Source organism: Megalopta genalis, chromosome 1, assembly GCF_051020955.1.
Source record: "Megalopta genalis isolate 19385.01 chromosome 1, iyMegGena1_principal, whole genome shotgun sequence".
Taxonomy (NCBI): Eukaryota; Metazoa; Arthropoda; class Insecta; order Hymenoptera; family Halictidae; genus Megalopta; species Megalopta genalis.
Window position 1 is genome coordinate 28786054 of NC_135013.1, and position 24859 is coordinate 28810912.

Here is a 24859-nt window from a genome sequence, read left to right on the forward strand (position 1 = left end):
CGATTACTGCGACGCGCTCCATTCCGCGTCGCCTCCTGTTCGATAGACAGTGTATTATCGTAATACCGTGTTCGTGATCGCGTCGAATAATCTCTATCGAGCGTCTTGTTTACTGTAAAAGCATTGTATGCGGCAGCCGATGCCGTGCGGTAGTGTGTTGTCTAGTGTGTGACAGTACGTCGCAAGAGGATACAGTGTTGCCAGATCGTGGGCGCGAATGCACATCAAAAGCGGTACACACCGATTCGCAGGACATCGAGGATAAGACCGTGCGTTTGTCCGTGCCGATACGCGTGGATCGATCGTGGGTTTGATTGCGACGATATATTGTGAACGATAAAGCGGCGCGGTGAATTCTGGAATTTATCGGTAGTACGCCAGTGACATTTGGTGCGATGCTATCGACGAAATAGAGTTGGCAACGTCGCATCGACTGCTCTCGCACACAAACACACGCATACACGTACCTAGAAGGGAACTTGGGGTGGCTGGCTAGCAGGCAGGCGGCAGTCAGGCAGGCAGGCAAGCAGGCAGGCAGCTTTCTTGTTCCGAGGACGGCGCTCCTGGTCGCGCCGTCTCTCTTTTCTACCTCCATTGCGCTTGCTCTTCTCTCCCTCTTCTCCCTGCCCTTCTCGTCCTCGGTCACTCAATCACACTCTCCTTCTTTTGCCTTCCATCTCTCTTTCTCCCTCTCCCACTATTTCTCTCTCTTTCTCGTGTGCGGCGCACGTACCGTTGAGAGCTTCTGCCTCCCCCTTTAGTGCTCTTTCTCTACTGTTACCCCCTCCTCTCCTAACCTCGAGCGGGTCGGGCGAGTCCACTAAGCTTGCAAGGGGAGTTCGGCAGACCTCGGCTCTAGTCGGCCTCGATCCGCAGAATGTGCTAGACGCTACGAGTCGATCGCTCCAGTTTTGGAATATTGTCATATATAGAAGCTGTCTGATAATTACGAGAATTGGAAACGTCTTTTCGCGTATCTTCCGCGGTTCCACGGGTCTCTAGTGGCTGTATCGACGTTAGTTTTCACCATCAGCTTGGGACGCACTCGACCAGCGTATATCCGTACGACGGCCATGTTTGGTGTTTACGAGGTGAGGGGGAATCGCTGACGTCACGAGCCCCGATCTCGCACGAAGGGAGCAGCAGCACCAGCAGAAGCAGAAAACGTGTTGCCGGCCAATATAGACACCAACTCCTAACACGAACCCGAAAACAGACGGAACTGCAGTCGAGCGGCCCTTGTACACGATTATAATCGTACGCGGGATTATTGTGCGGTGAACACACGAGTGAAGAACTCGCGGCGCGCAAACTGTGCCGCCTGAAATTCCCTTTCCGATGGGACGTGCGTGTACGCCGACTTCGCTCGTGTTCGCCGGTCTTACCGCGACTACTAACCTTTCAAAAAACATCGGCCGCATTGCCGCCTCGCCGCTGAAATAGTAGCCACTCTAATCACCGTCGGTCGACACCGATCAGTGCGGAAAACATCGAGCGATGCCGAGTATTCTCGTATACGAGACAACACGTGCCGCGTTTCGTTTCACATGATCTTCATTGAAAATGTTTCACACGTCGAGGATGCGATCGAATTGATCGCCCCCTTCAAAAACACGTGGTCATCATATTGCATGCGTGCAACACCGTCGTCGATGAAACGACAATAGTGTTGTTCCCAATTGCGTTCAGTGAAATCGGCGACTGCGTTCCCATTCTGTGAAACGACGTTTGTTTCCAGTGTGTTTACTCGTGTCATCCTGATTTTGAAGTATCGCCTATACAGTGTCGGTACATATGTTGTTACATTGCTCTGTGTGGTTTGTTAGTGACATACATCACACTTTCAACGAATATACCAACGGATCTTACGTACGTCTAGCGAGCAAGGATTAAAAGAATCATGGATCTGGGTGACAGAGTTTATGCTGCGGAACGGATTACGAAGAAGAGGGAAAAGCGAGTAAGTAAAAGTAATGCGAACCGTCACCGTCAGGTAGCGCCACAACACGGATTCTGTTTGTCTATGCGCCGTTGCCGCTTCGTCCCCTCTACGGCGATCTCTTTCTCTTTCCCATCTATCGCCCCAACATTTCTGCCCCTCCCGTAGCGATTTCTACCGTATACGATGCTTCCCGATATCTCTCGTCGAACACGAACAGATATGCTTTTCCTAGTGCAATGCAGTTTCCTTAAAGTTTAAGAATTCTTACTATTCGAGGCTTCGATCTTCGAAATGTCACTAAGAAGATCAGTCAATCTGACTCGCGTAATGGTGTCACGAATGGTGAACGCAAAATTTTCGAAACTAGAACCGAAGATGTTTGAAACGATTGGAGTAGATTTTTTTTAAAGAATCGGTGTAGATATCGTGGGCCGGCAATTTTCGCTGTAACGACGCCGACACGTTGCAAGTCAACGTAGAACACGTGAGATACATCTCAGCTGCGGCCGGCTCATGCGTGATAAACCAATCTGTCCTATACCTGCACGGTTATGTCATTGTTTTTCAACTGTCACACTGACTGCGCACCGCGACCGGTCGGCACGATTTCGTTCGCTGGCCGACGGCCAATAGGTGAGCTGTATCTGCGGCTCTCGTCGAAGTCAACGCCGCCCGTTTTATCGACCGTATGCGATGAGATGGATTCGAAGATCCGCTGTTTGACGCAGACGCGCGAAACGGATCTTTGCGATCGGCTCGATTTTGACACGTCGTCGCTTAAACGACGACTGGCGCCAACCACCCTTTTTTATTCCACCGGTTTTATAGGTTATGTACCCGTAGAAATTAGAGTCGTCCGCCTTCTCTCATCCCGATGCGTTTGTATCTATATCACGTATGCACCGGTTCGAAGCACTGAAATTCATGCTGCGCAATTCAATCGAATTTTTAGGGTTTTCTGGATCCTAAACACTGTCGATAACTGTTAAAACACGATGTTGCGGGATAAAAGTTACTAGAAAGAAAACACAAGAGTTCACGTTTAAATGCAACGGCAAAGCAGACGGTCATTTGAATTTGAAAATCGATTCTGTTTCCGATCTAAAGTACGAATAGTAAGCGAACTCGAATGTTATTAATTACTCAAACGGTAGCGCAATTTTTAGCTTAATATTAATACTTCGATGCATTCAATTTTTAAAAAAAATCGTTTGATGTTCGCAGGGCAAGGTGGAGTATTTCGTAAAATGGAAAGGATGGAGTAAAAAGTAAGTCGAGAATAAAAGCGGTTCGCTTACGAATAGCTTTAAATTCAGAGGGAACAAGAATACAACTTTCTTTCTCCTTTCAGATACAACACGTGGGAACCAGAAGAAAACATTTTAGACGTCAGGTTAATTGAATTATACGAAGAAAGTCAAAAAGGTGGGGATGTAGCAACAAGAAGACCTAGGCGGAGGGACACCAGATACAATGTATGAGGACTTTCCGTATACTCAAAACAAACTTTTCTATACCTAAATAAACATTGTTATCCGAATGAAAGTAGTCATAACAAATTTTCAAATGTTTATTTTCGTTCACATAGGATCAAGTTCTCGCCAATTTGGTTGTTGAGGAAGAGCCCGGTGGGGATGAAAGGGTTGGTGAAGACAGTCAAGACGAATCCACTACCGGTAGCACATCGGCTCCTCGCTTGAATCCTGTTGCACCCGACGAAGATACACTTCCGAGTTCCCTTGATGGACACGAATCGCCGATCGCTCCGGAATTATCGGCATCTGCGTTCAGCGTCGACTCGGATAGTTCCAATAGCAGTGTAGACAGTCCATTGTTACCAAGAAAGGAGCCAACGGGTACGAAGAGGAAGGCCGAGGTTCTCAGCAAGGAGTCTGGGAAAATCGGTGTTACTATCACCACAAGCAGTCCTAGTAGCGGCAGCGGAAGCCCACCTCCAAATAAGATTCCTCGTTTATTACCTCTAAATTCTACGTCCCCTACTTATCACGTGAGTGATAATTTTTTGAATTTATTTCTAAGTAGCTTTACGCACGATAGTAAAAGTTCGAATTTCGTACTCTAATGAAAATTACTAGCGTATTAGGATTTTAAAGTCGCGCTTTATTCATTTTAGAGTCATAAAATTAATGGTAGGCGGCCGTCATCGTCCAGCGTCAAGTCGACGCCGGAGGAACCGTTACCTGCGGTGCCGACAACACCAGCTCCAGCAGTGCAGGATAAAAAGCGTCCTGAAGCTGATGTACCTCACGGTCCTCCACCCTCGCTGCCGCGTGCACCACCAGCACCTTTGTCGCCTCAAATAGACACGCCTTTAGAGCAGCCTACCAAAAAGAGGCATTTATCAGAACAAAAACAGGAGAAGTCGAACGGAGCTGTGACGGTCGACACCAACGGTCACAAATCGCCCAGTCCCACAGACTCTTACACGAACAACAACAGGTTAACGCCCGTCGTGAATGGACACCATAGTCATAGTAACAATCATAGTAGTAATATTAACAACACATCGAGTATGAAGCAAACTGAAATCGCGAAGACAGACATGTATGTCCCTCTGTCCAGTCCTGGTACGGATTACTGGCACGCGAGGAATCCAGTTGCCGATCAGGTGTTCATTACGGACGTCACGGTGAATCTAAAAACCGTTACAATTAGGGAATGTAAGACTGAAAAAGGATTCTTCCGGGAGAGGGATCCTAAGAGCGATATCTATTAACGTTCTTTGACTAGGGACGTTATAATAATAATATGAGCTAAGATTTGAACTACTTGTACATATAAATTATTTTCACACGTCGAGTGTTAAGCCGAGGCGATTAAAACTTTTCTAAAATACGGACGAACTTCGTAGTTATGCGAAGAATTGAAGATATATAATATTCACTGAAAAGTTTCACTGCTCAGTTGGCGGTATTGTGTCGTTCCGAATGAAATTTCAGACAGTTTCGATTCGTGGACGTCGATATCCGTGAGTATTCTTGAAGACAGTGTAAATCAACGATATGAAACGATGGAGACTAATAGCTGCGAGACAATTTCTCATGGAAATGATACATCATGGTTCGCGTCGTGTGATATACACTTGTATGTTAAAAACAAACGCTTGATAGACCTTGACTCTGTACTAAAAAAGATCTGAAAAGAACATTTAGAAAGGGCAAATACGTTTTCTTATTAATTGCATTTCCGCTTCTATTAGAATTCTGCAGAGGAAACAATGTATAAATTAGTAAATTAATTTCAAATTTTACCATGGTAAATAGTACAGATCTGGAAAGAAATATTTTTCTAATTCGTTTTTAGAATAATCGAAACTGCTTCGTAGAAGCGAATTTGAAAGGAACAAGAAAAGAGAGAAAGAGAACACGAGAGAGAAAGTGAGAATGAACTTTTTCAAAGTATAAAAAATGAAATTAACGTTACTATCTTGGCGACGTATTTTTCAGCAGTATGATATTATATTGTATTTACTGATAAATATTTCAATTTCCTTATCTTTTTCTTTTTTCTTAGTGAGTAATCTCGCGTCACAAAGAGGGTGTATCATTCGTTCGTAGATTTTAGATTCGTTTAGAGGCATACACGTTCATTGATTTCATCTGGTTGTTGTATAGCATCACAAGTTTCATGTGGGTGCATGCTCGTTGACTCGCATAGCACGCGATGACATTGTAAATCATTGTGAACATGTTTTTGTATCAGTTTCCGGTTTTGTTATGAATTGATTTTGTGTTATTTAATGTTAGCTGTTGCATTTTTTTATACCGTCGGCTGTTCTTATTTGCATGTAAGGGTCTGACCGTGCATAAAGTATTTCACGACGAGACACTGAATGAGTGTGACAATGAAAAAGAGAGAGCGAGAGACAGAATATTAGTAAGAACGCTGCGCGCGATCCGATTCCAACGGTATCAAAGAATCTTTATGCATATCTAGAGAACCATTTTATTTAATAGATGGGTTGTCTGTCGAGTGTGTCACCAAATAGATGTTCCTACCTCGAACGGTCATCTTTGAACAGAAAACCGAGTACAACAACCGAATTCTAATCTCTTATGGAATACCTAAACAACAGACGCCGTAAACTCGGAGAGCATCGTTTCTAATTTTTAAACGACTTCGCACCGTACCCAGTTCGCGTGCACATTCAGAACCAGTAAAAAAATCCGTGATATAGTTAATTAATGTAAATGTAAAACTTATCGAACATATACGTTGCTTATTTATTGTAACTAATATAAACAAAAAAATTCATGTTAGAATTTTAATTTCTCTTAGTATTAGTATCGTTAGACTGTGTATGCAAATGCGTCCCGTTAAGAAAACGTTTCTCCTATGATTTTCGAGTATTTGAATCGCGCTGACTGTGAACAAGAAAAACAAAAATAAACGAAAAACGAAGTATTCCACGAAACCACATTTAAATATTTTGTATAGTGTATACAATCGATCGTCAGCAATGCGGTAAGAGAAATAGCGGTTTATCATTTTCGATGATGGGGCTCTTTGTGTACGTTTAGATTGCAGTTCCGTGCTAACGTGAACCACGCGGAACCGAGTGCACGTTTAAATTGTTGTAATGTAATGCTGTATATTTGAGAGGCGAGAGGTATACTTGTAAAAATTGTACATAGTCAAGAAACTTAAACACTCTATGATAACGGAGCGAGAGGACCGCGTAGCTTTAGACCATTCAGTTATTGTAAATAGAGACCGAAATAAACCCCCCCACCCCCCCTTTAAGTTGTACGTGTAAACTTTATAAACCGCAACTGCAGGTCTAGAGGAGATCCTTTTTAGCTTTAGAACTTTTGAGATAGACTGTGCGCGTACCTTCGATATTGTTTCTGTACTTATAGAATATTCAGACTACTTATAACGATACACACGTGGGAGGAAAAAAAATAATGAAGATTACTCAGCGATTACGCAGGCATATACGATACGTGAACCCCGGTAGTACCAAATTCAACGGTAATTTTAGTTCTGTCTGGTACAGATTCCTTATATTTCAATAAAATCTTTACTTGAACTTCGCTTGCGTACAGTACTTTTTTCCCCAATCCATTTGCTTGTCCTTGCATCCTTATACCTCCAAGTTTACGTCTGCTTTTTATACTTTTTTTTATTATAGTATTCAAATAATTATTTGGATAACTTACGATCAATTTGGCGGGAAATGTCAATTTGCTTCCAAATCTATCAAAGAATAGTTTTTGAATTCTTGTTTATGAGAAGAGGTCGCTAGAATCAGTCGAGTTCGAGGTCGGTAAAGTAGTCGACTTGGATCATGAAAACTATAAGGTGTTCAACCTATTCGTACAACGCGTCTGTGGATATGAGTGACAGAAATCATTTTATTATTAATTTATTTATTTTATTATTATTAATTTTTAAGTTTGTATTGCAATCAATAAATACAGAAAAAAGACTCGATTCAGTATGTATAAGAAGGAAACTGTAATATTCTTTTGGTGTGAAGTTGCATTACTTCAGGTATTTTTCTCATGTACGTTTGCACCATGTCGTATGAAGTTCGTCGATATTTATGGATACAAAACAAGCAACCAAACCATGTGGTCGATGTTTAGTTGGGTTATTTGTTACACACCACGTGCAATTGTCAAAATATAAATTTTTATGCATGGATGTTGTACGTGAATGTAATATTGATGTATGGGGTATATAATACCGAGTGCAATCATTAAACGTGCTAGTCCATCAGGAATCAGGTGTCAAAATGCATATGAAGTTGAATGCATCAGGCGCATCAGCACCGATCGAAGTGATAGACGTAGACGATTTAGTTCTAACAAGAAAAGGTGGAGGTAGCATAATCGATCATCGACCGATTTTTTCTCACGATGGAGAGTAAGTTTTCATTTAAGTCATATTACAATATTAACCTTTTGTGAGTGTCCATTGATTAGTTATAGGAAAACAAGTGTAGTGAATATAAAACTGATTTTTATTTAAGTGGGAATATGTATATAAATAATATAAATCATTAATAACATAATTCAAATAGCATTGGATCTTACTGTTGCAGAATATTGTATATAATATGGAAACATTACGTAAGGGCATATAGCACACAAACCGGAGACTTCGTAAAGGAATTGGAGCCAGCAAGTCATCGGATTACTGGATTAATTGTACATCCTGGAAATTTTAATAACATTATTGCCTGTACAGAGAATGGAGAACTGAATTTCTGGAGTTGTCAAAGTGGCATTATCACTAAAAAATTAGTATGAACAATAAATGTATTTTTCAATAATCTGAAGCATCATCTTTGTCATACAAAATTTCTACAATTTCATTAATGAATTTCTATTTTTGTATAGAAACTGAACTTCCAAGAAGAACCAAAAGTTAAAACTTTCCACATTGTAAATTACAAAACCCATACAGGACATGAGTTCAGTCAAGTGCTTATAACTTATATTTCAAAATGTAATAAATTGATCTATGTAGTTTTGTTTGATCTGGATAATGGAGTTTGTACAAAATCTACCTGTCTATCGTAAGTAAAGTTATATCAGTGATACATTTTTTTGTTTATATTATCACATGCTTTCATCAATTATTACAGAATTAATTCTCAAGAATATTATGTTGACATAATTGGGAATCACGGAGAAAATCTAATAGCAATTCTTCATGATTTAGATTTGCATATTCTAGATCCATCCAGAAATCTTGTAGATAAATTGTACGTATATAATTCAATAAAAAATATGTGTCTACTTAAGAAACAGATTTGAACAAGAAATTCTTACAAATTATTATGTTTCACAATCACAGACATAAAACGGGCAAAACTGGTAGAATACCAACATGTATTGCTGGACATCCAGAAGAAGAATGTGTTGCCACAGGAGATTCAACTGGTCGTGTAGTGGTATGGAAGGGTTTGTTCCAAACAAGGCCTTACACAGCAGTGTATCATTGGCACACATTACCAGTAACAGAAATAGCGTTTAGTAAATCAGGTAAATATCAAAGTTGTAATAGTTCTTGAATCAATTAAACATTTTTATAACTTTATACAAATCGTAGGTGGCCATATGTACACTGGGGGAGGAGAATGTGTACTAGTAAAATGGGTTTTAGCGAATCCGCTAAATAAATCTTTTCTCCCACGATTACCAGCTCCTATAAAACATCTTACCATCGCTCCAGATAACTTATATGTTGCCGTTTCTACTTTGGATAATGGTATCTAAATTAATTCATATTGGATCTATCACAGTTTCTTTTGGGTGGCTCATATTAATACCCATTCGAATTTACAGGTATTGTAGTTGTAAATCCACAGAGGAAATTGACATCTGTAATACAAAACTTTACGTGGGGTGTAGCCTTGTCTTCGCAAGATTTGTTTCCTGCTGGTCTTATTGTTGATCCACGTACTGGTTCCCTTGTTTTAAACAGTCGCACTGGGCATGTTCAGTTTTATAACACCCATACAAAAAGTTTATTATACAATGTGAGTGACACTGTGCTTCATTTGTTCAATATAAAACGAATATATATATATATAATATATTAAATCATTGATGTCTTTTTTTAGATAAATATTACAGCGCAAAATTTTTTAACTCAAGAGCGTAGCATAATCATTGTAAACACAGAAGTTACGAAAATAGCTCTAAATGATGACGGTACTTGGATGGCAACTGTCGAAGAACGGAATGATAACTTATCTTGTATAGAAGTCAGACTCAAATTTTGGATGTTTGATGTCAAAGAGCAGTTGTAAGTATAGAGTGCTAGTTTTTGACATTCAACCGTTATAGTACGTATGTCTTTAATAGGTTTTCATTAAACACGTCCATTGAACTTCCACACGAAGGTGGGGTCAATGCGTTACGTTTCCAACCAACCACGTTCGACGAAGATGAAATACTAGCAATCACAACTGGCAGAGATAAGAAATTCAAATTGTGGCATCTTGTTGAGTCTACGTCTATGTACAGTATGTAAAGCTTATATATTTTCCTAATACGCTGACATGAACGGTAATATTAAACTACAAGGTCATATGTGTTCCAGAGAAGACAAGACATTGGCAATGTCATAGTATAGGAGATTATAGAAATCTACCCGTAACGGATGCCGGATTCTCAATAGATGGTTCATTAGTTGGTATTGGTTTTGATTCTAGCGTGACAATGTGGACACCCGATACCTGTACATTTAAATGTAGTCTTACTCACAGTCGATACAATGAACCAATAACGTAAGTTTTGTAAAATAGATAAACAATGCCAATGATATGTATATTCTCATTATGACATCAATTATGTTAGACGGATTGAATTCGGAAATCAAGAAGCCTGTCATCTTGTGGTAACTACTTCTACAACACACATTGCTGTTTGGAATACTTTGTCTCTTACGCTAATGTGGAGTGTACCTTTGAGGGTTACAACACTTGCAGCTGATTCTAAGTCTATTTACATGGCTGTTTTTACCGCTGATAACTCATGTAAGTTTGTATATCCTTTTTATTGAAACTTTAAAATATTTTATTTTTTCTTGCATTTTCTCTTTTTTAAACAAATTACAAAATGGCATTTCAAAATGGACACTATTATATTGCATGTTACAGTATATGTATTCACACCACAAAAACCATTGCACGTGTACACAAGGAAGAACGTTGTTGAAAAAAGTAGTTTTATCCTGGGAGCCACTTTTATACCGCATCTTCGAGAAAAGCAAAATCCTGCTTACAGGAAATGGCAACAAAAGTCGCAACTATACTTTTTAGATTCCAATCAGGTACGTGATAACGTACAGGAATTCATGGAGTAACGAAAAAAGAAATTTATATATTCTACATGTACACAGGAGTTGTTAACACTTGAACCAGAATCCGAGGTGACTATATCGTTAGAGATACTGTCGTCAAATGCTTCCGTGCCCGCTACAGCCTTCGCCAACATGGTAGCAGCCAAGACAACTGTGGATAAGGAGAAAACAACGTCGTATCTTCACGACCAATTGGGTACATTGAAAGGGGGAATGGTGGAAGAGGTAAGTGAAAAAGAAATCTTGAAAATCATTATACATAGTATACGTATACGGAACGGCGTAATATACTATACTAGGACCGATCAGGTAAGTGACTCACAGATACACGTGCAATAAAAAAACATAATTTTATTCTAGAACATATTCTCATTTTCTAATGAGATCGAAGCGCATTTGTATGTACAGTTTCTCATGCGGTATTGTACAAATAATTATAAAACGCAGAAGTACAAATAATATTAATAACTTAACAGAGAAGCTAGTCCCACTGAGACAGTGTGTTTGGTCATGGAGTAGCTTAGATCGCCAGTCTCGCAAGAAATTGATTAAGCTCTGTCGTTTTCATAATGCTTTTAATCTATTCAAGAAGGGGATCGAACGCGAGCATAGAAGTCTTACAACGACAGTCTTGATATTAAGTGTTGGAGCCATGAGGAGTAAAATTCTATGCGCGAGCGATGTTGCTTCTTGCTCTTCGGCTAGGTCATAGTTTCCATAATTTACAGTGATTCTAATCGGTTCGGTCGAATCTCGACGGTTTCAAATGAACTTAAACATGTGCAATAGAACGTTCAGTACGGCTGGTCGATGGAGCTTGTTGCGGGACTTGTTGCTGGTCGTTGGCCTGTGGTATCGCCGGTTTTGTATTTGTCAGTGTTTCCTCCCTAGACGGTAGTTCCGACAGCGACGCACCAGGTCAAACTTTCTGTAGCGCAGACAATGCCATTGCGGGATCTGTCGCATGCTCTCGATCGCCTGCAAGTTATACATCTTAACAAAAACAATTGGCGGGATTTAGTAAAACTCCATGAACAGCGGCATTGTCGCCGGGGTATAAATAACCGTGGCAATCGCACCCGAAGTTAATTATAATTTATCCGAAAATTACTCGCGCGCTTGGTCAACATCGTTTACAGTATTTAACACCACCTACAGTCCAGTCCGATTAGATATACCAATACAAGAGGAGACGTTGACTCAATATGGATCGCTCACGATCAACGTCCATCCTCTACTTGCAACGCTATCATACGCATTCTGCGTGCAACGATTTATTCATTTTACTTTGGTTGTTCCAGAGACACATTCAGAAAAAAAAACGAATCATCGAGATCTTATAATAACAATTATTTATAAAATAACACTTCTGGTATCACTGGGTTGGACTGCCACCGGTATAAACATTCCTTATAGACACGCACGAATTAGCACCGATTATTGATAGTCTAACTCGACAAGGGTTCGATTTCTGTAAACAAACATTTGTCATTACAATTGGAATATCGATGACAGGATTATGTCATCCACGCGAACTTTTATTATCGGTGAACACGTGTGGTACGTTTTCCCCCTAATCTGTCCGCTCTATTTTGTCAATGCAATGCTATTGCGCCATTCGACGATAACATTCGGCGATTGCCAGAACCGTAGCCGATTTGTAACAAATTATCATTTTCACGCGACTTCCGAACTGCGTCGTACGCATTATGCTCCCCCTTTTTAAAAGAACGGTCTCGCCTCCCGGGGATTCCTAGATAGCCGCTTTTGCGAAGCTTAATTCGCGATCGTGTCTTTCTAGACACGTCCGTCCGTCTCGCGCCACCGTTGCACGTTTTCTACTCACTTATTTGCGGCGAGGAACGGAAGCCTGCAAGTCAAAGACCCTGAGCTACTTGCTGCCCAACGATTACTTTCGACACGTGGTTGAATGCGTTTTGCCAAGCTAGCGATTTCAAAAACTATTTTTCTAGAGGACTCGAAAGCTTGAATTAATCGAACACTCGTTTTCAAGAGTTGCTTCAGCAAAATCGTCATTTTTCTGCGGATAGGTCCGGAATGACACAAGACTGAACTGTAGGCGGTTCCAATCGCAACACCGATCGGTCGATCTCACTGAATGGAACCTGGTATTCACCAGGGTCGCTGTTACAATGTATTACTATTTTTTAAAAATGTCTCATATTACAAGCTCCAATGAGAATAGATATAGAAGAATTCTTGAGATTAAAAGTTTTTTTCGGTTCGACTAGACTCGATGAATTTTAAAAATAAAAATTTGTCTATAACAGGAACGGATATTTCGTTAATTTACATTAAAAAAATGCTGTAACATTTTTGAAAGTATCGAATGTGATTTAATGAATAATATTATAACGATATTAAATAGTTATTCTGATTACAAGCCAAAAATTATAATATTGTTAACTAAATCAAGCGTATAATAATTCAATAGTTTATTTACTTTGTAGGGTCATTTAAAATGAACGTTCTAAAAGAATTCGTTTCCATGAAACTTTTAATGTGCATATTCTAAAATATCTATTTCACGAGAACATTTACTGAAAAACTTCCAAACTCGTTTCGAATAAGATTCACAGCAACAGATAGTCGAACGAAACGTGCAAGCACGAACGAAATTTTGGTCACGACGGAGGGTATGTGTTTATTTCCAACTGTGGTACTCACTATTTCCGGATTGCTAGCAGGGTATCCGGATGTAGTGACCGCCAGGAACAAGATAGACACCAAAATGCACGACACAAAACTCCACGACGTGAACTTCATTCCCGAGAAATCTCTTCCAATCGAGTCACTTCGAGAGCAGGGAATCACCTTTCTCAACACCCACCTTGAATGAAAAATATTAGGGGATTACAGCCGGCTGGGTCTACCCAAGAGAGAAAGAGAAAGAGAGAGAGAGAGTGTGTTTGTATATGTGTAGAACTACTCCGGTAAGAGAGCTCGCAGAGGGTTATTAAATATCGTTTGCTCTCGATTGCTCGATTTACTTTTATTTCCGAACTGTGGATTAAACGTCGTCCGACGGTGTCACTGTTAAAACCGTCGTTCACTAGGACAGGTTCAAGATGAGAATGCCTCGTGGTCCAGGGAAGAGTTCCTTGCTTCAACGCCCGACGTAGGACTGACTTTGAGAAGTGGCCTCGCCATGATTTAATATAGGAGCTGCTTCTCCGCACTCCCACCCTCTCACGGCGTTTCAGTTGTCCCTCTGACCTAGGGCATTGTCTTTTCACGGAGAATCTTCGACACGCATCGTTCAAGGAATCGCGTCATTCCTCGTGGAAGTCCTCCCACCCCGTCGAATCTGAAAAAATACGAATCTTCTGGGCCTTTTCTCGTAATCGAGTCGTGCCACAATCTCCCGGATTTTTTTCTCGTAATCGAGTCGTCCCTCTCTGTATTTTTCATTCGGATTAATTGAAAATAAACACGACAGAAGCGGCTCAAATCGCCCGATAAACGAAGATTTCGACACTTTTGGAACACACTGTGGACCACCACCGTGGCGGAAAATGTTCGATCGAACTAATTAAGATAGCCGATCGTCTTATTAATGTCGAAGGAAATAAGACGAGATAACTCTCGAGTCTGCGTAAATAAATGATAATATTCTAAGATCTTCGAGGACGAGCTTATACGTTTTTAGGAGTCGAAGAGAGATGCGTCTATGGTTCTCCTTTTAGAAAAGTAAAATCATCGCGTCTCGCGAGAAGGGGACAAGAGTATTTATTGTTCCTCGCCACGTCTCATTGCAATTTCGTCGCGAGCCTTTTGTTTCTTTATTTTGCGAACGATATACACTTTCTGTCGGCAGCAGCGTTATCGTTTTCCCTCCGCGAAGGGGAAGGATAGAGACTGCGAACGCGATCTTACGCTCGACACATCGTTGTCGCCGTAATGAAAAGCGCTGTCTTTGTGATTTCACGAGCCGGATTGGCCGTAGAAAGTTCAGCTCTCGTCGCGTACGATAAGGAGCCATTATGAAAGAGCTCTAAGTACGATAGAAATGGCGGTTAAAATCGCCGCTCGTAATCGTCTCGCGGACGCGCACGGCAGATTATGGTATTGTGGTCCGGAGAACAATGATGTTCGAAGGCGGGGCATTCGAAGTTTCGTGGCTCGATGCAAAATCAATATAGCAAGTTTCAGCCGGAGTTGTTATCACGGGAACGCGCAACAAGTGCACGTCTAAAGTTCGCGAGCATCGTGGCCGTTCAAATTAACGTGATAACATCAGCTCCTCTGAAAGTTAAATCTTGCCCCATTTGGAGACCGGCTTAGTCTGGAGGCTAAGCAAATTAAGGATCATCACGAGCGGCGGTCCTTAAGGCCGCATGATCGCTAATGACGGCATTAAGAAGAACGTGGACGCACCGTCTAATTAATTTTAAACGATTGTTCGTATTGCTTTAAACGATGTCGCTTATTGTCTTCAATCTCGCCATCGTCTGTATCTTTAATCTCCATAGAGGGTGTAATATGCGGTGCACGCTTCGAACGGAGGAATGTTTGTGTTGCTCGCACGAGTCACGCATCGTGAACAGATTCGGTATATCCGGTCGCCGAAGTATCCGCCCCCCTGCTTTAACCCTTAAAACGACGTCCAAGTATTCATTTTCAATTTACGATTGAATTTTTGTCGGTAGTCTCATTTCTTCACGGTTTCGCGCTCGTTAGTAAGCAACAAGATCCAGCTGAATCTAGCAGAAAGCTGGTTTAATCGTCATTTGTACACTCATCAGGATCGTCTCGCTTTCGAGCGTGAAATTATGGAAGTGTAGGAAACGGGTGGATTCACGTCTGTACCGCAATGAGGGCCATTTAAAACGTCTCAATGACGACATTAAAATGAACGTGACACGTCGCGAGACGCGTAATTAATATCCGCTATAACTCACCGCTTTCGTTCTTTGCCAGTTGCGTCAGTTCTGCGGAAACGTCTGAATTCAATTGTTTACCGTCTCCGTTTCTTTCTACGTTCTGCGGTATTCCGGACGCTTAGCCCCCGCGAACGCCTGCGATGACCTCAGACCTGCATTACCCCTCAACGAATTATTGACACGGGAGTTACGAAATCTTCAGTAAAATCGTGCCCGGCGAAGTCGCGCAAATATGTTGATGTTCTTAAATCGAGTTCACCCTTCGAAAGTTTCATCAAAGATTCAAGCATCGACGAATTAACATCGACGATAAGAACAACAAATTTTGGAAATTTTTGAAAATTGTTCAAAATAGTTGAATACATGGCGACAGTGTCTACATTAAATTTATTGGTAGAACACGATTTCACCTTGGGGTGGTTTCCGATGCAACGTCGCGCGCGCTTCCCTTCCTTTAAATATGGCGGGATGTGTGCCGAGCGTAGGACGGTCTCGATTTCAATTAAATTTTCGATACTTCGGCATGATTAACAAGCGATGCCGTAGTTCCGCCGGCTCACGAAGAATCGAAGTTTCGTCGGAACGTACCCTCATTCATTCTCGTTACGCCGTACAATGGCGGGACGTGGTTTTCGCTGCGGAATTGTTTGCAAACGTTCCGGTAAAACCAGGTCAGGACGAACCCTGTTGGGAAAGCTGCGGAACAAAGTCTTATCTCCCCCGGGAACTGCCCTGATTGTTACGTTACCTATTAATAAAATGGCATTCATCCCATTCGACCGAGAGTTCGATAGCGTTCGGTTCGTTCGAAGCTGATTTCGCGATTTCGTCGAATCGATGTTAAATCGTTGAAGCGGCGAACCCGAAAAATCGATGCCAAATCAATCGCGAAAACGCATATTTCATAGCTACATCAATTACGAAACAAGATGCTATTCGATCCTTCCGGTACTTTCGACGCCGATTCAGTTCTCCGAGAATTTTCTCGCGCGTTATTCCCCAATTTTTCCGCATTTTCCCGAAGAATCCAGTGCGCAATCCTCTTCTTACGCGTTCGCACCGGTATAATTGAATGCATTATTAGTTAACTCGGTGGATTCCAGTTGGCGCGTTGCGTCCGAGCAATGTTTCGTGTTATTCCTCGGACGCGGATGATACACGCGTATTTCGCGCGACTTTCTGGCGAAAACTGGTGTATTCTGAGAAGATTCGCGTGGGCCGTAAGAGACGTGTCAACCTAGATCTGAAGTAGAAGATTACAGGAATTGTAGAAATTTTCGTTCGGGGGTGTGCCTGCGTCAGCCTTAAAACTAATTAGCCTAATCGGACGTGGTTATGAGCGCAGAGCCAATGCGGACGCGCTTTAAAACCCGTCACGTGCCTCTTTCAATCGCAGGCCTCTATTTACTACTCTTTAAAGAAAGTATTTCCCAACTGCGCCGAGACCGATGCCGCGCGATTTCCTAAATAGCAATCAGCCGTAAATCAGCGAGACGAGAAAACAGCAGGAATTTATTAATGTTCCAGCTCCTGAGCGTCTCGGCCCACACTCTGCCGCCCATGAAACTGCTCTGTACATCTTTCATCACCTCGTTATTGATGTCGTCGAAAACCCAATCAGCGGAGAGCAAACACGACAGGTAAATTCGACAGAATGAGCACGTCAGAATCCAGCAGACAATAAATTACATCGAACTTAAGTCGGTTCTCTTCTGTAAATAATTAATTACGTAGCCAAATGTATCTTCTTCTATCGTCCAGGGACGACAAAGCGAACAGCGAGGACGAATCAACGGACGAAAGCGAGAACGAATCTTCCCGACCAGCAAAACCAGAATCTTCTCCCGAGATTGTTAACAACGATACGGATGAGACGAAAGTAGAAGTGATAGACCATAATTGGACTTTCCTGAGAGCAATACTTCCCGACGAACAGGACATCGAGACCATCGAGCATTAACAACAACACGATTGCATCGAACATTTTTCTTGAGATGATGATATTCTAGCCGCGTAACTAGTGCAAAGTAATTGCGTTCGGCTTTAAGAAATAAAGTTTTTAAATAATAGTATTTATGTCAGAGAAACAGAAGCGTGAAATATAATTGTCTATCTCCCTCGACGCCCGCACAATCGTCTCCAGTCACGCGATTGCCTGACACAAGACGTTGACGCGAAGCACAGGGATCATTAAAGCGTCTCGGTTTCGTGTGTACTATTTATTACACGTATGCGACGAACGTGGCATGTGAACAATTACATATAAATATTATACATATTCGCAAACGTTGCGTTGGACATCATTTCTGAATAACGTGATTATTTGTCAATGGTGTAAAACGCGTGCGAATTTCTCCCACCAGAGTTCGTTTGAAGTAAAAGAAAACAAGCTGGAAAAAATAGATAATGCAAAATCTTCTATAGAACGTGTGTTACGACGGTTTCGGCAGCCGATGCAGGCGGAAGCTCAAATCCACCATTTCGACGGCCGACTCCGTGACTCTCTTCCGATATCCCGGGTCGTCCTTCATGATGGCGAATACAAAGTCGTTTCTGTCCTCGAACACGTACCGGTTATAGCTTTCGGAATTACTCATGATCTCCGCGCCTATGTTCTCGTTCATCAGCACAGTCTGGAAGAAGGTAGCCGCGGCGACCGCGCCTGCTAAACGCTGTTCCTCGTAGCCTTCGACGATCTCGGACCAGGGTGGAATCTCGATGCGGGTCTCCGCGGATTTCAGGGTCTCGCACAGCACGCTGTAGTAATGCTTCAGCATGGTCTCTTCGGAAGACGCCCTGAAGCTGCGATCGGTGCAAAGGTACAGGAGCTGGGCGACGTCGTGCGCCAGAGGTGCGTATCTGATCAATTGGAAGTCCACCAGCAAACACCTCGGCGGCATTTCGTTGCTGAACATCATGTTGTTCCCCCACAAATCCCCGTGACTGATGACATTTCTCTTGGTGGCAGACTTCTCCAGACCAGCGAACACCTCGTCGCAGGCCTTCGGCACCAAACTCGCGTCGAGGCCGAGGTGCTCGGCGATGGCGACGATGGCGTTGATGCCGGCGTCGAACCACTTCCTTGTTTTGCCGTTGCGAGCGAACGAGTTCTCCACGAAAGCGTCGGGATACATCTGATGGAAGGACACGCCGAGACGGTCCTCCGCCAGAAGGGACGACGCGTGCATCCGCGCGATGCTGGTCAAAGCCGAAACGACGAGCTCCTTGGTGAACAGTTTGTCCCGCATGGTGTAGCCTTTGGCGCCCAGGTCCTCGAAGACGAACAGGTTCTCCTTGACCAGGTAGCAACGCGGGGACCATGGCTCGGCGTCGTACGACTTCTTCAGCTCGGGGACTATGTCGCGGAGGAATATCTTTTCTTTGAGAAAAACGCACTTGCCGATCACGTATTCGGCTTGATCCGGCATGTCGTAAGGCACGACTTTCACGAAGAAGATCAAGATTTCCGTCTCACCGGTCTTGGTCTTCGCCTCGACAGTGAGCCGCTGATGGGAGCTGAGGAAGCCGAGTTTCCCATCGGAGTACTGGCGCAGCGAATGCTTATGCGCTTCCGCTTCAGGGCCCAGCGAGTCTCTCACTAAACGCTGAACCTCTTGTAAGCTCAGCACATTGCGGAACGCGTTCACCCGGGAACCGATCTTGCTTTTTGCTTGCACAGGTGCGATCGGAAGCTGTAGCGTCGATTCAGACATAGTGGAAGAAAGCGACGCCGAGTTAAATGCATGGCACCCGTCACAAGCGTGTCCTTTTAAGTCGCGCGTTTGATTTGTTTACTGGGGAAATCTTTCCGCCGGTTTTGCCTTTTGGCATGTTTGCTGGCAAACAATCCCGCGATAAAATCGAGCCAGCCCAATGAAATTCAAATTTCCGATTGATTCGTGACGAAACCCACGGCCGCGCTTTCTTCCTCCGTTGTTTGCTTTTACTTTGTTTTACTTTCTTTATTTTTTTTTCTTTTTTTTTTGGTTAACGAAACGAGACGGTGCTGCAAATACTTTACCGTACACCTCCGCTACCGGAAATCGTTTACCTTATCTTATCGCGGCGGATGAACAACCAGTACGGTATTTCGAAGATGCTCAAAATACTAGCGCCCATGAAGAGACCCACCGCGCTACCAACTGAAACTGAAAGAAATTTATGCGGTTCGCACGTGACACTCGTCATACGAGACTATTAGCATTCAGATATTGTATCTAGGCTGCGCGGGTGCTCGTGCAAACGCGTATTTTTATAGGAGACCGATTGTGAAGTGTCACCTGGATGCAGTAATTTCTCCCTAATTCGCGCACAGATTGCGCAAAAAAAAACGGACAATTTGTTTTTTGTAGTCATCGATTGTCGACAACTGTAAAAATCGTATCTTCTCTTACCAAATTGTCCATTTTTGTGCGCAATCTCAATTAGGGAGAAATTACTGTCCAAAGATTCGTCTTTCGCGAGGTCCGAACGGTTTTGTAATTTGTGTACGATTTATGATCGACCATTACCTACAACATCCAACAGTTCGTTCACAACGTATCGTCGGTGCCGTAAGTACGGATGGGACAGCAATGTAAAATGGAATCTCGAGTATGACCGCTTTGGTGCGTCGTACTCGTGAGCATCCCATCGATTTCTACGGCATGAAGCATCACGTTGCATTTTCCGTGTACAAATATGAAGTGGCCGATCCAGTGCATTAAAAATATTCGAAGTAAAATATTAAGTATAATTAATATTATAGTTAATATTAATTATAATAATATTATATATAATATATTATATATTATAATATACATTATTTATTATTATTATATTATATTATATTATTATTATTATAATATTATAATAATATTATAATTAATATTAATTATAATATATATTAAGTCGAGTCATAAATAACTAGCGATGCAACTAGGTAGAATCTGTTGTTCGTATCCACCCATTATGAGTCACCGGGACAAATGAGTTTTTGCTTTCACTAAATAGATAATAATAAATAAAAGATAATAAATAATAATAATAATAAATAATATTATTATAAGATAATAATAATAAATAAGATAATAATAAATTTAAAAGAAGACCAAATAATGTCTGAAAAGGAAACGGAAGTTACTCGTGACTCGGCCGAATAGTTTCAACGCAAATTGATCGGTCGTTCTGTAAAAAGATATTCTTGTCGAAAATGTACGTAGTCAGCACTGTGCCCTCGCAGGACGGTAGACACATCTGGTCCCACAGCTCGGCGGACGAAATCTCCGTCATGTTGCCGTTTATGCAGAGCATTTCGGTCCAGTTGCACACGCGTGTACCCTTCGGTGCGAAGTAGTAGAAGCTCACGCAACCGCAAAATTTGACCATCCGCTCTGTAATCATCTGCAACCGAAACGAGTAACCTGCCGTAATTTTCTAGCAACCGACGGGCTTTTGTTTGCGTTTCCGGTGCGGCGCGTACTTGGAGATAACACGTGTCGCTGCTGTAAATATCAAATATGCTGTTCTCTAGCTTCTCGTGTCGGAATCGGCAATGTCTGTGCTTGATCGCGACATTCTCCACGCCCGGCGTGTTGAACGTGTCGTAAATCGAGAATTCGATGCGCTTCATTTTACCCATCGCCATTTGTATCCCCTTCTCCGCGTTGCTCAACGTCGGCAGCTTTAGATTGTTGAGCACGTGCACCTGCAATCACGCACACGGTATTGTGCCGTTGCAATTAAATGTTTGCACAAACTAGAGGAACAATTGGCGTCCGCGTATCTGCGGCAACATTTTTTTTATCTCATTGAATTTCTACCCTTGCTCGCGGTTCTGCAATGCCGTTCATTTGAATTCATTAAAATTCCAGGAAATTGTAGTCGTTTACGAAAACAGCGAAGCACGAAGTGATTTTGAAATCTGGCCAGAGAATCGCGACATTCGGATGGACGAAAAAGCGATTTCGATAAGGAAAGTCCGAAGGGATCCTTAATTTTTAGTAGATTTTTAATTTTCAGATGTCGAAACTTAAAAAAGAGACGTATGTATCTTGGCAATCGGTGGCACAAGATTAAAATTTTTTATCTCAAAACACGTCTAATGATTTTATCCGACCTACGGCACAGATTGCATAATTACAATGAGTAATGGCCGTAGTAAGTCCAAACACTTGCCATAAGAATTGTATGTATATGGAAAATAGGCCAAAATATATTAATTAAAGTGTTACAAAAATATTCTGAGGATACGGAAATGTTTAGGAAACTCATCTGCATTGGTATAATGCATAAAAAGTTCATTTGTTATTGCAAATATAACGTACAGATGATTCTTGCCGTTTTCTCCATAAGATACAATGTAAAATTCGGCACGAATCATTTGCTTCTCAAAATATAAAAATAGCGCCATTACACGTAGTGGCGAAACGCTCAAACTATTCACCAAAATTACTCATAGATGATAACTTCGTGGAGTAAGTATTCCAGCACAGGTGGCGCCACTACGTGATTCCCATTAAAATCTCTATTCAGCGCCATTACGCGCAGTGGCGAGACGTTGAAGTTGGTAGGAAAGTTATCAACGGTGACTTTTACCAAATTTCGGTAAACAGTTTGAGCATTCCGCCACTACGTGTAACGGCGCTATTTTTATATTTTCAGGAGCAGATGATTCTTGCCGGATTTTACGTAATATCTTATAGCAAACGCGGCAAGAATCATCTGTTAATGCAGAGGAGCCTCCTGAACATTACTGTACCCTCAAAATGTACTGGTAGTCGTTACATTTTCCTGATAAAAGAGTGCGTTTCGAATGATTCCAGGGTATAAATTCTTAAACATTTCTTAATTCTAGGCTTCTTTCATTTGGATATTTGATAAGTTTCATCTGAGAGGTGTCTTTTATATTTCACATAGCAAGAAGGTTCGCAACCCTTTGCGTTGCAACGCGCTTTCTCATTTCAAGACCAACGTAGAAATAATTATTTGGGCTCAAGTCGACACGGTATTATGAAATACTGATTTTTTGTGGAGAAATAGTGAAACGAAGAATCGACACGTGGAGACACAGTAACGATTCTAGTATCAAAGAAACATTCGTACGAACAGTTAATGCAGACAAGACGAAGTCCTTCGGTTTCGAGCCTAGATGAACATCGATGATGAGGTCGCCGTAATTCACGGTCCGATTGACGAAGTATCGGACTTTCTCGTTGCCCAGATGATACGTGTTCATAGCAAGGCAATAACCGACGCCTGTTTTCCGCAATTCCTGGAACTCCGAGCAGCAGTTGAACTTCTTGCCGTTCCACGTGCATTCGGCCAACAAATCCGGGCACTTGTATCTCATCTGCGATCAAAACAAGGAATCGCTTGTGACGCGTAACATAGAGAAAGATGAAGAGAGATCGATGTAGACAATTTATAAACACGGTGCACACGGAAATAGCACATGGAAAGTATCACGAAAATATCATGCAAACAACGCGAGACGTGTTATCAGAAGCCGTGAAGTGCATAATTTTAAAAACGGAATAATTTCTTGCCTCGTCGTATAGGGACAGCAATTCTTCTGACGTTGTCTGAAGTAGATCTGAATTAGAATTTCCGAACTGGGGGCTGCTGAAAAAAAGGTTCCGCGCGTCTATAAACTGTAAACTTTTTCCAAGGAGCACCGCTGATGCAAGCGAGAGAAACAACCGAAAGACTTCGGCGCTGTAAATCCTTCAAGGCGTGAGCCGCCTCGAAAGTAAATGGTAAAAAGTAAAGGAACCTAATCGCATTGTAAACGGTGCGTTTTAGAATCTTTCCGAAACACATACGTAAGTTTATTTGCTACCCTGACCGTTCGTGAAGTTGAATTTTTTTGGAACTTTGTGTTACGAACCGTTTAAAGTATTTATTCTTCAATGTTTTCGTAGTGGAAATGCAGAAAACAATCGCAGGGAACGGTGTTTCCCAATCAGTGTACATGCTTTCTACGGTTACTGCGACAGGGTATTCGATGTAGTTCATCACAACGTCGGTGATCATTTTTACACATCCATACCAGCACAGAATGCAGGAGATTAGCCAAAAGAGTCTACGAACAGATCAATATTTGAAATTATTCACGATTGTGGAAAGAGGAGAAGAGAATTTTACCAACATTCAGAGGTGTCTTCACTTTCCCGATATTCTGTTACCTTTCCGGGTAGGAAATCTGATCATCCACAAGATATCTAACACCGTGGATGTTGCAGTTGCTTAAATATTGTTTGATGACTTTCCAGCACCAAACGAATGCCTTCCACATCATCCTTTTTTCACGAAAAAAAAGATCTATTCTCTGGTTGCCAAGTAAAGTCTAAAATCTTTAATTTTGTTACACACCAAAGAACTGCAGTTTGTTCTTCAGTAGGAAGAACCTAAGTTAGTGCAATGGTTACTTAACTGTTCAAAATCAATCTATGTGAAAAACAAACTATGATAAATATAATTTTGTTATTTGTCCAAAACGATACAAACAAATTTATATTGTACAATTTAAAAGAGAAGAAAGATATAAAAGATTCTTTTCTCAAGTCCGATGCGAAATTTGTTTTCTTTCATTTATAAAAACGAACTTTACTTTGCTTGTCCACTAAACAACTCGATTAACTCAACTGTCTCCTATGAGCGCAGTAAATCGATTCATTGTGCATGATGCTTAATAAATTATATAATGTCTGATCTAATCTCTCACTGCTGTCGTTGTTTTCAGTGGTATCTGATTTCTGATTGTTTTATCTTATTGAACATCTCTTGCTCATGTTAATGCAATGAACACTATTTCCGGACACCCTTAAAATATTCTACGATACAAAATTAAGTCACTTCAACGTAAAAGTTTATTACAAACTTTATGCGTTACAAATTTCGTTGTATCTCGATTTTTAGTAAGTTATTTAATAATATTTATACTTGGCAATATCTCTTAGAAACAAAGTTAATAGAATGTTCCCAACATAAGTGTAACAGTTTTTGCAAAAAGTGAGCACTATTGTAATACGTAATCACAGGATGATATTTCTCTTCTATAAGATGTAATAATTAAATATTAATGAAGAGATTATGAATCTGAGTACACAAAAATTCACACAATTCTTATTTTGTTTTACGAGTCCTCGAATAAAAATATAAGTTAACATAAAGATCAATTGTCTGAATGTCG

At 41.5% G+C, this 24859-nt stretch overlaps 5 protein-coding genes and 1 long non-coding RNA gene across 18 annotated transcripts in view; 2 read left to right on the forward strand and 4 right to left on the reverse strand.

Annotated features, from left to right (window-relative positions):
- Positions 1–604, reverse strand: part of LOC117222309 (uncharacterized) — a 128290-nt gene extending 127686 nt beyond the window's left edge. For 7 of the 10 annotated variants that reach the window (XR_004490662.2, XR_013034303.1, XR_013034310.1 and 4 more), the window contains exon 1: positions 468–604. This is a non-coding gene — a long non-coding RNA (uncharacterized LOC117222309). The remainder of the gene's footprint in view (positions 1–467) is intronic. The other 3 variants (XR_013034305.1, XR_013034304.1, XR_013034309.1) reach the window with 2 other exon arrangements.
- Positions 117–6995, forward strand: LOC117222308 (polycomb group protein Pc). Of its 2 annotated transcripts, none has more exons than XM_033473943.2 (5): positions 117–1960; positions 3167–3210; positions 3294–3417; positions 3531–3950; positions 4077–6995. In XM_033473943.2, exons 1-5 carry the CDS (start codon positions 1901–1903, stop codon positions 4677–4679), a joined length of 1251 nt encoding a protein of 416 aa, XP_033329834.1. In that variant the 5' UTR covers positions 117–1900; the 3' UTR covers positions 4680–6995. The 2 variants fall into 2 exon arrangements, with proteins under 2 accessions (XP_033329834.1, XP_033329835.1); XM_033473944.2 differs by lacking the exon at positions 117–1960 and adding an exon at positions 2503–3092.
- Positions 6996–7514: 519 nt separating this feature from the next.
- l(2)05287 (WD repeat-containing protein l(2)05287) lies at positions 7515–17759 on the forward strand. Its single transcript, XM_033473957.2, has 15 exons — positions 7515–7834; positions 8013–8214; positions 8311–8489; positions 8559–8678; positions 8771–8958; positions 9026–9184; positions 9262–9455; positions 9540–9724; positions 9784–9944; positions 10022–10208; positions 10279–10457; positions 10581–10753; positions 10823–11008; positions 17215–17327; positions 17449–17759. Exons 1-15 carry the CDS (start codon positions 7704–7706, stop codon positions 17645–17647), a joined length of 2556 nt encoding a protein of 851 aa, XP_033329848.2. The 5' UTR covers positions 7515–7703; the 3' UTR covers positions 17648–17759.
- On the reverse strand, positions 11115–14267 carry LOC143260192 (uncharacterized). Of its 2 annotated transcripts, none has more exons than XM_076525018.1 (3): positions 13795–14267; positions 13472–13634; positions 11115–11776 (listed from the first exon to the last, which is right to left on the reverse strand). In XM_076525018.1, the coding sequence occupies exons 2-3, from the start codon at positions 13568–13570 to the stop codon at positions 11657–11659; spliced, it is 219 nt and encodes a 72-aa protein (XP_076381133.1). In that variant the 5' UTR covers positions 13571–13634; positions 13795–14267; the 3' UTR covers positions 11115–11656. The 2 variants fall into 2 exon arrangements, with proteins under 2 accessions (XP_076381133.1, XP_076381134.1); XM_076525019.1 differs by having other exon boundaries at positions 11115–11761; positions 13795–14123.
- A 132-nt stretch (positions 17760–17891) lies between the features above and the next one.
- LOC117222320 (uncharacterized) lies at positions 17892–19619 on the reverse strand. Its single transcript, XM_033473958.2, has one exon. The coding sequence runs from the start codon at positions 19398–19400 to the stop codon at positions 18120–18122; it is 1281 nt and encodes a 426-aa protein (XP_033329849.2). The 5' UTR covers positions 19401–19619; the 3' UTR covers positions 17892–18119.
- Positions 19620–19696: 77 nt separating this feature from the next.
- On the reverse strand, positions 19697–24134 carry ppk13 (pickpocket 13). Of its 2 annotated transcripts, none has more exons than XM_076524966.1 (8): positions 23853–24134; positions 23555–23749; positions 23214–23286; positions 22775–23017; positions 21149–21373; positions 20885–21069; positions 20199–20326; positions 19697–19835 (listed from the first exon to the last, which is right to left on the reverse strand). In XM_076524966.1, exons 1-8 carry the CDS (start codon positions 23963–23965, stop codon positions 19735–19737), a joined length of 1263 nt encoding a protein of 420 aa, XP_076381081.1. In that variant the 5' UTR covers positions 23966–24134; the 3' UTR covers positions 19697–19734. The 2 variants fall into 2 exon arrangements, with proteins under 2 accessions (XP_076381081.1, XP_076381089.1); XM_076524974.1 differs by having other exon boundaries at positions 23816–24134.
- Between the last annotated feature and the right edge of the window lie 725 nt (positions 24135–24859).

What these genes read in the sequence shown, in the direction of transcription:
- ppk13 (XM_076524966.1), bottom strand. Translation starts at nt 23,965, where the DNA reads ATGATGTGGAAGGCATTCGTTTGGTGCTGGAAAGTCATCAAACAATAT. An exon ending in AAGAATAAATACTTTAAACG is followed by an intron (nt 23,287 to 23,554) that starts GTTCGTAACACA and finishes TTTTTTCAGCAG; the next exon opens with CCCCCAGTTCGGAAATTCTA. An exon ending in TCGTCTTGTCTGCATTAACT is followed by an intron (nt 21,374 to 22,774) that starts GTTCGTACGAAT and finishes GCGTGATTGCAG; the next exon opens with GTGCACGTGCTCAACAATCT.
- LOC117222308 (XM_033473943.2), top strand. Translation starts at nt 1,901, where the DNA reads ATGGATCTGGGTGACAGAGTTTATGCTGCGGAACGGATTACGAAGAAG. An exon ending in CGAAGAAGAGGGAAAAGCGA is followed by an intron (nt 1,961 to 3,166) that starts GTAAGTAAAAGT and finishes TGATGTTCGCAG; the next exon opens with GGCAAGGTGGAGTATTTCGT. An exon ending in TGGAAAGGATGGAGTAAAAA is followed by an intron (nt 3,211 to 3,293) that starts GTAAGTCGAGAA and finishes TTCTCCTTTCAG; the next exon opens with ATACAACACGTGGGAACCAG.
- LOC117222320 (XM_033473958.2), bottom strand. Translation starts at nt 19,400, where the DNA reads ATGTCTGAATCGACGCTACAGCTTCCGATCGCACCTGTGCAAGCAAAA.
- LOC143260192 (XM_076525018.1), bottom strand. Translation starts at nt 13,570, where the DNA reads ATGAAGTTCACGTCGTGGAGTTTTGTGTCGTGCATTTTGGTGTCTATC. An exon ending in CTGCTAGCAATCCGGAAATA is followed by an intron (nt 11,777 to 13,471) that starts GTGAGTACCACA and finishes GTTTTTGTTAAG; the next exon opens with ATGTATAACTTGCAGGCGAT.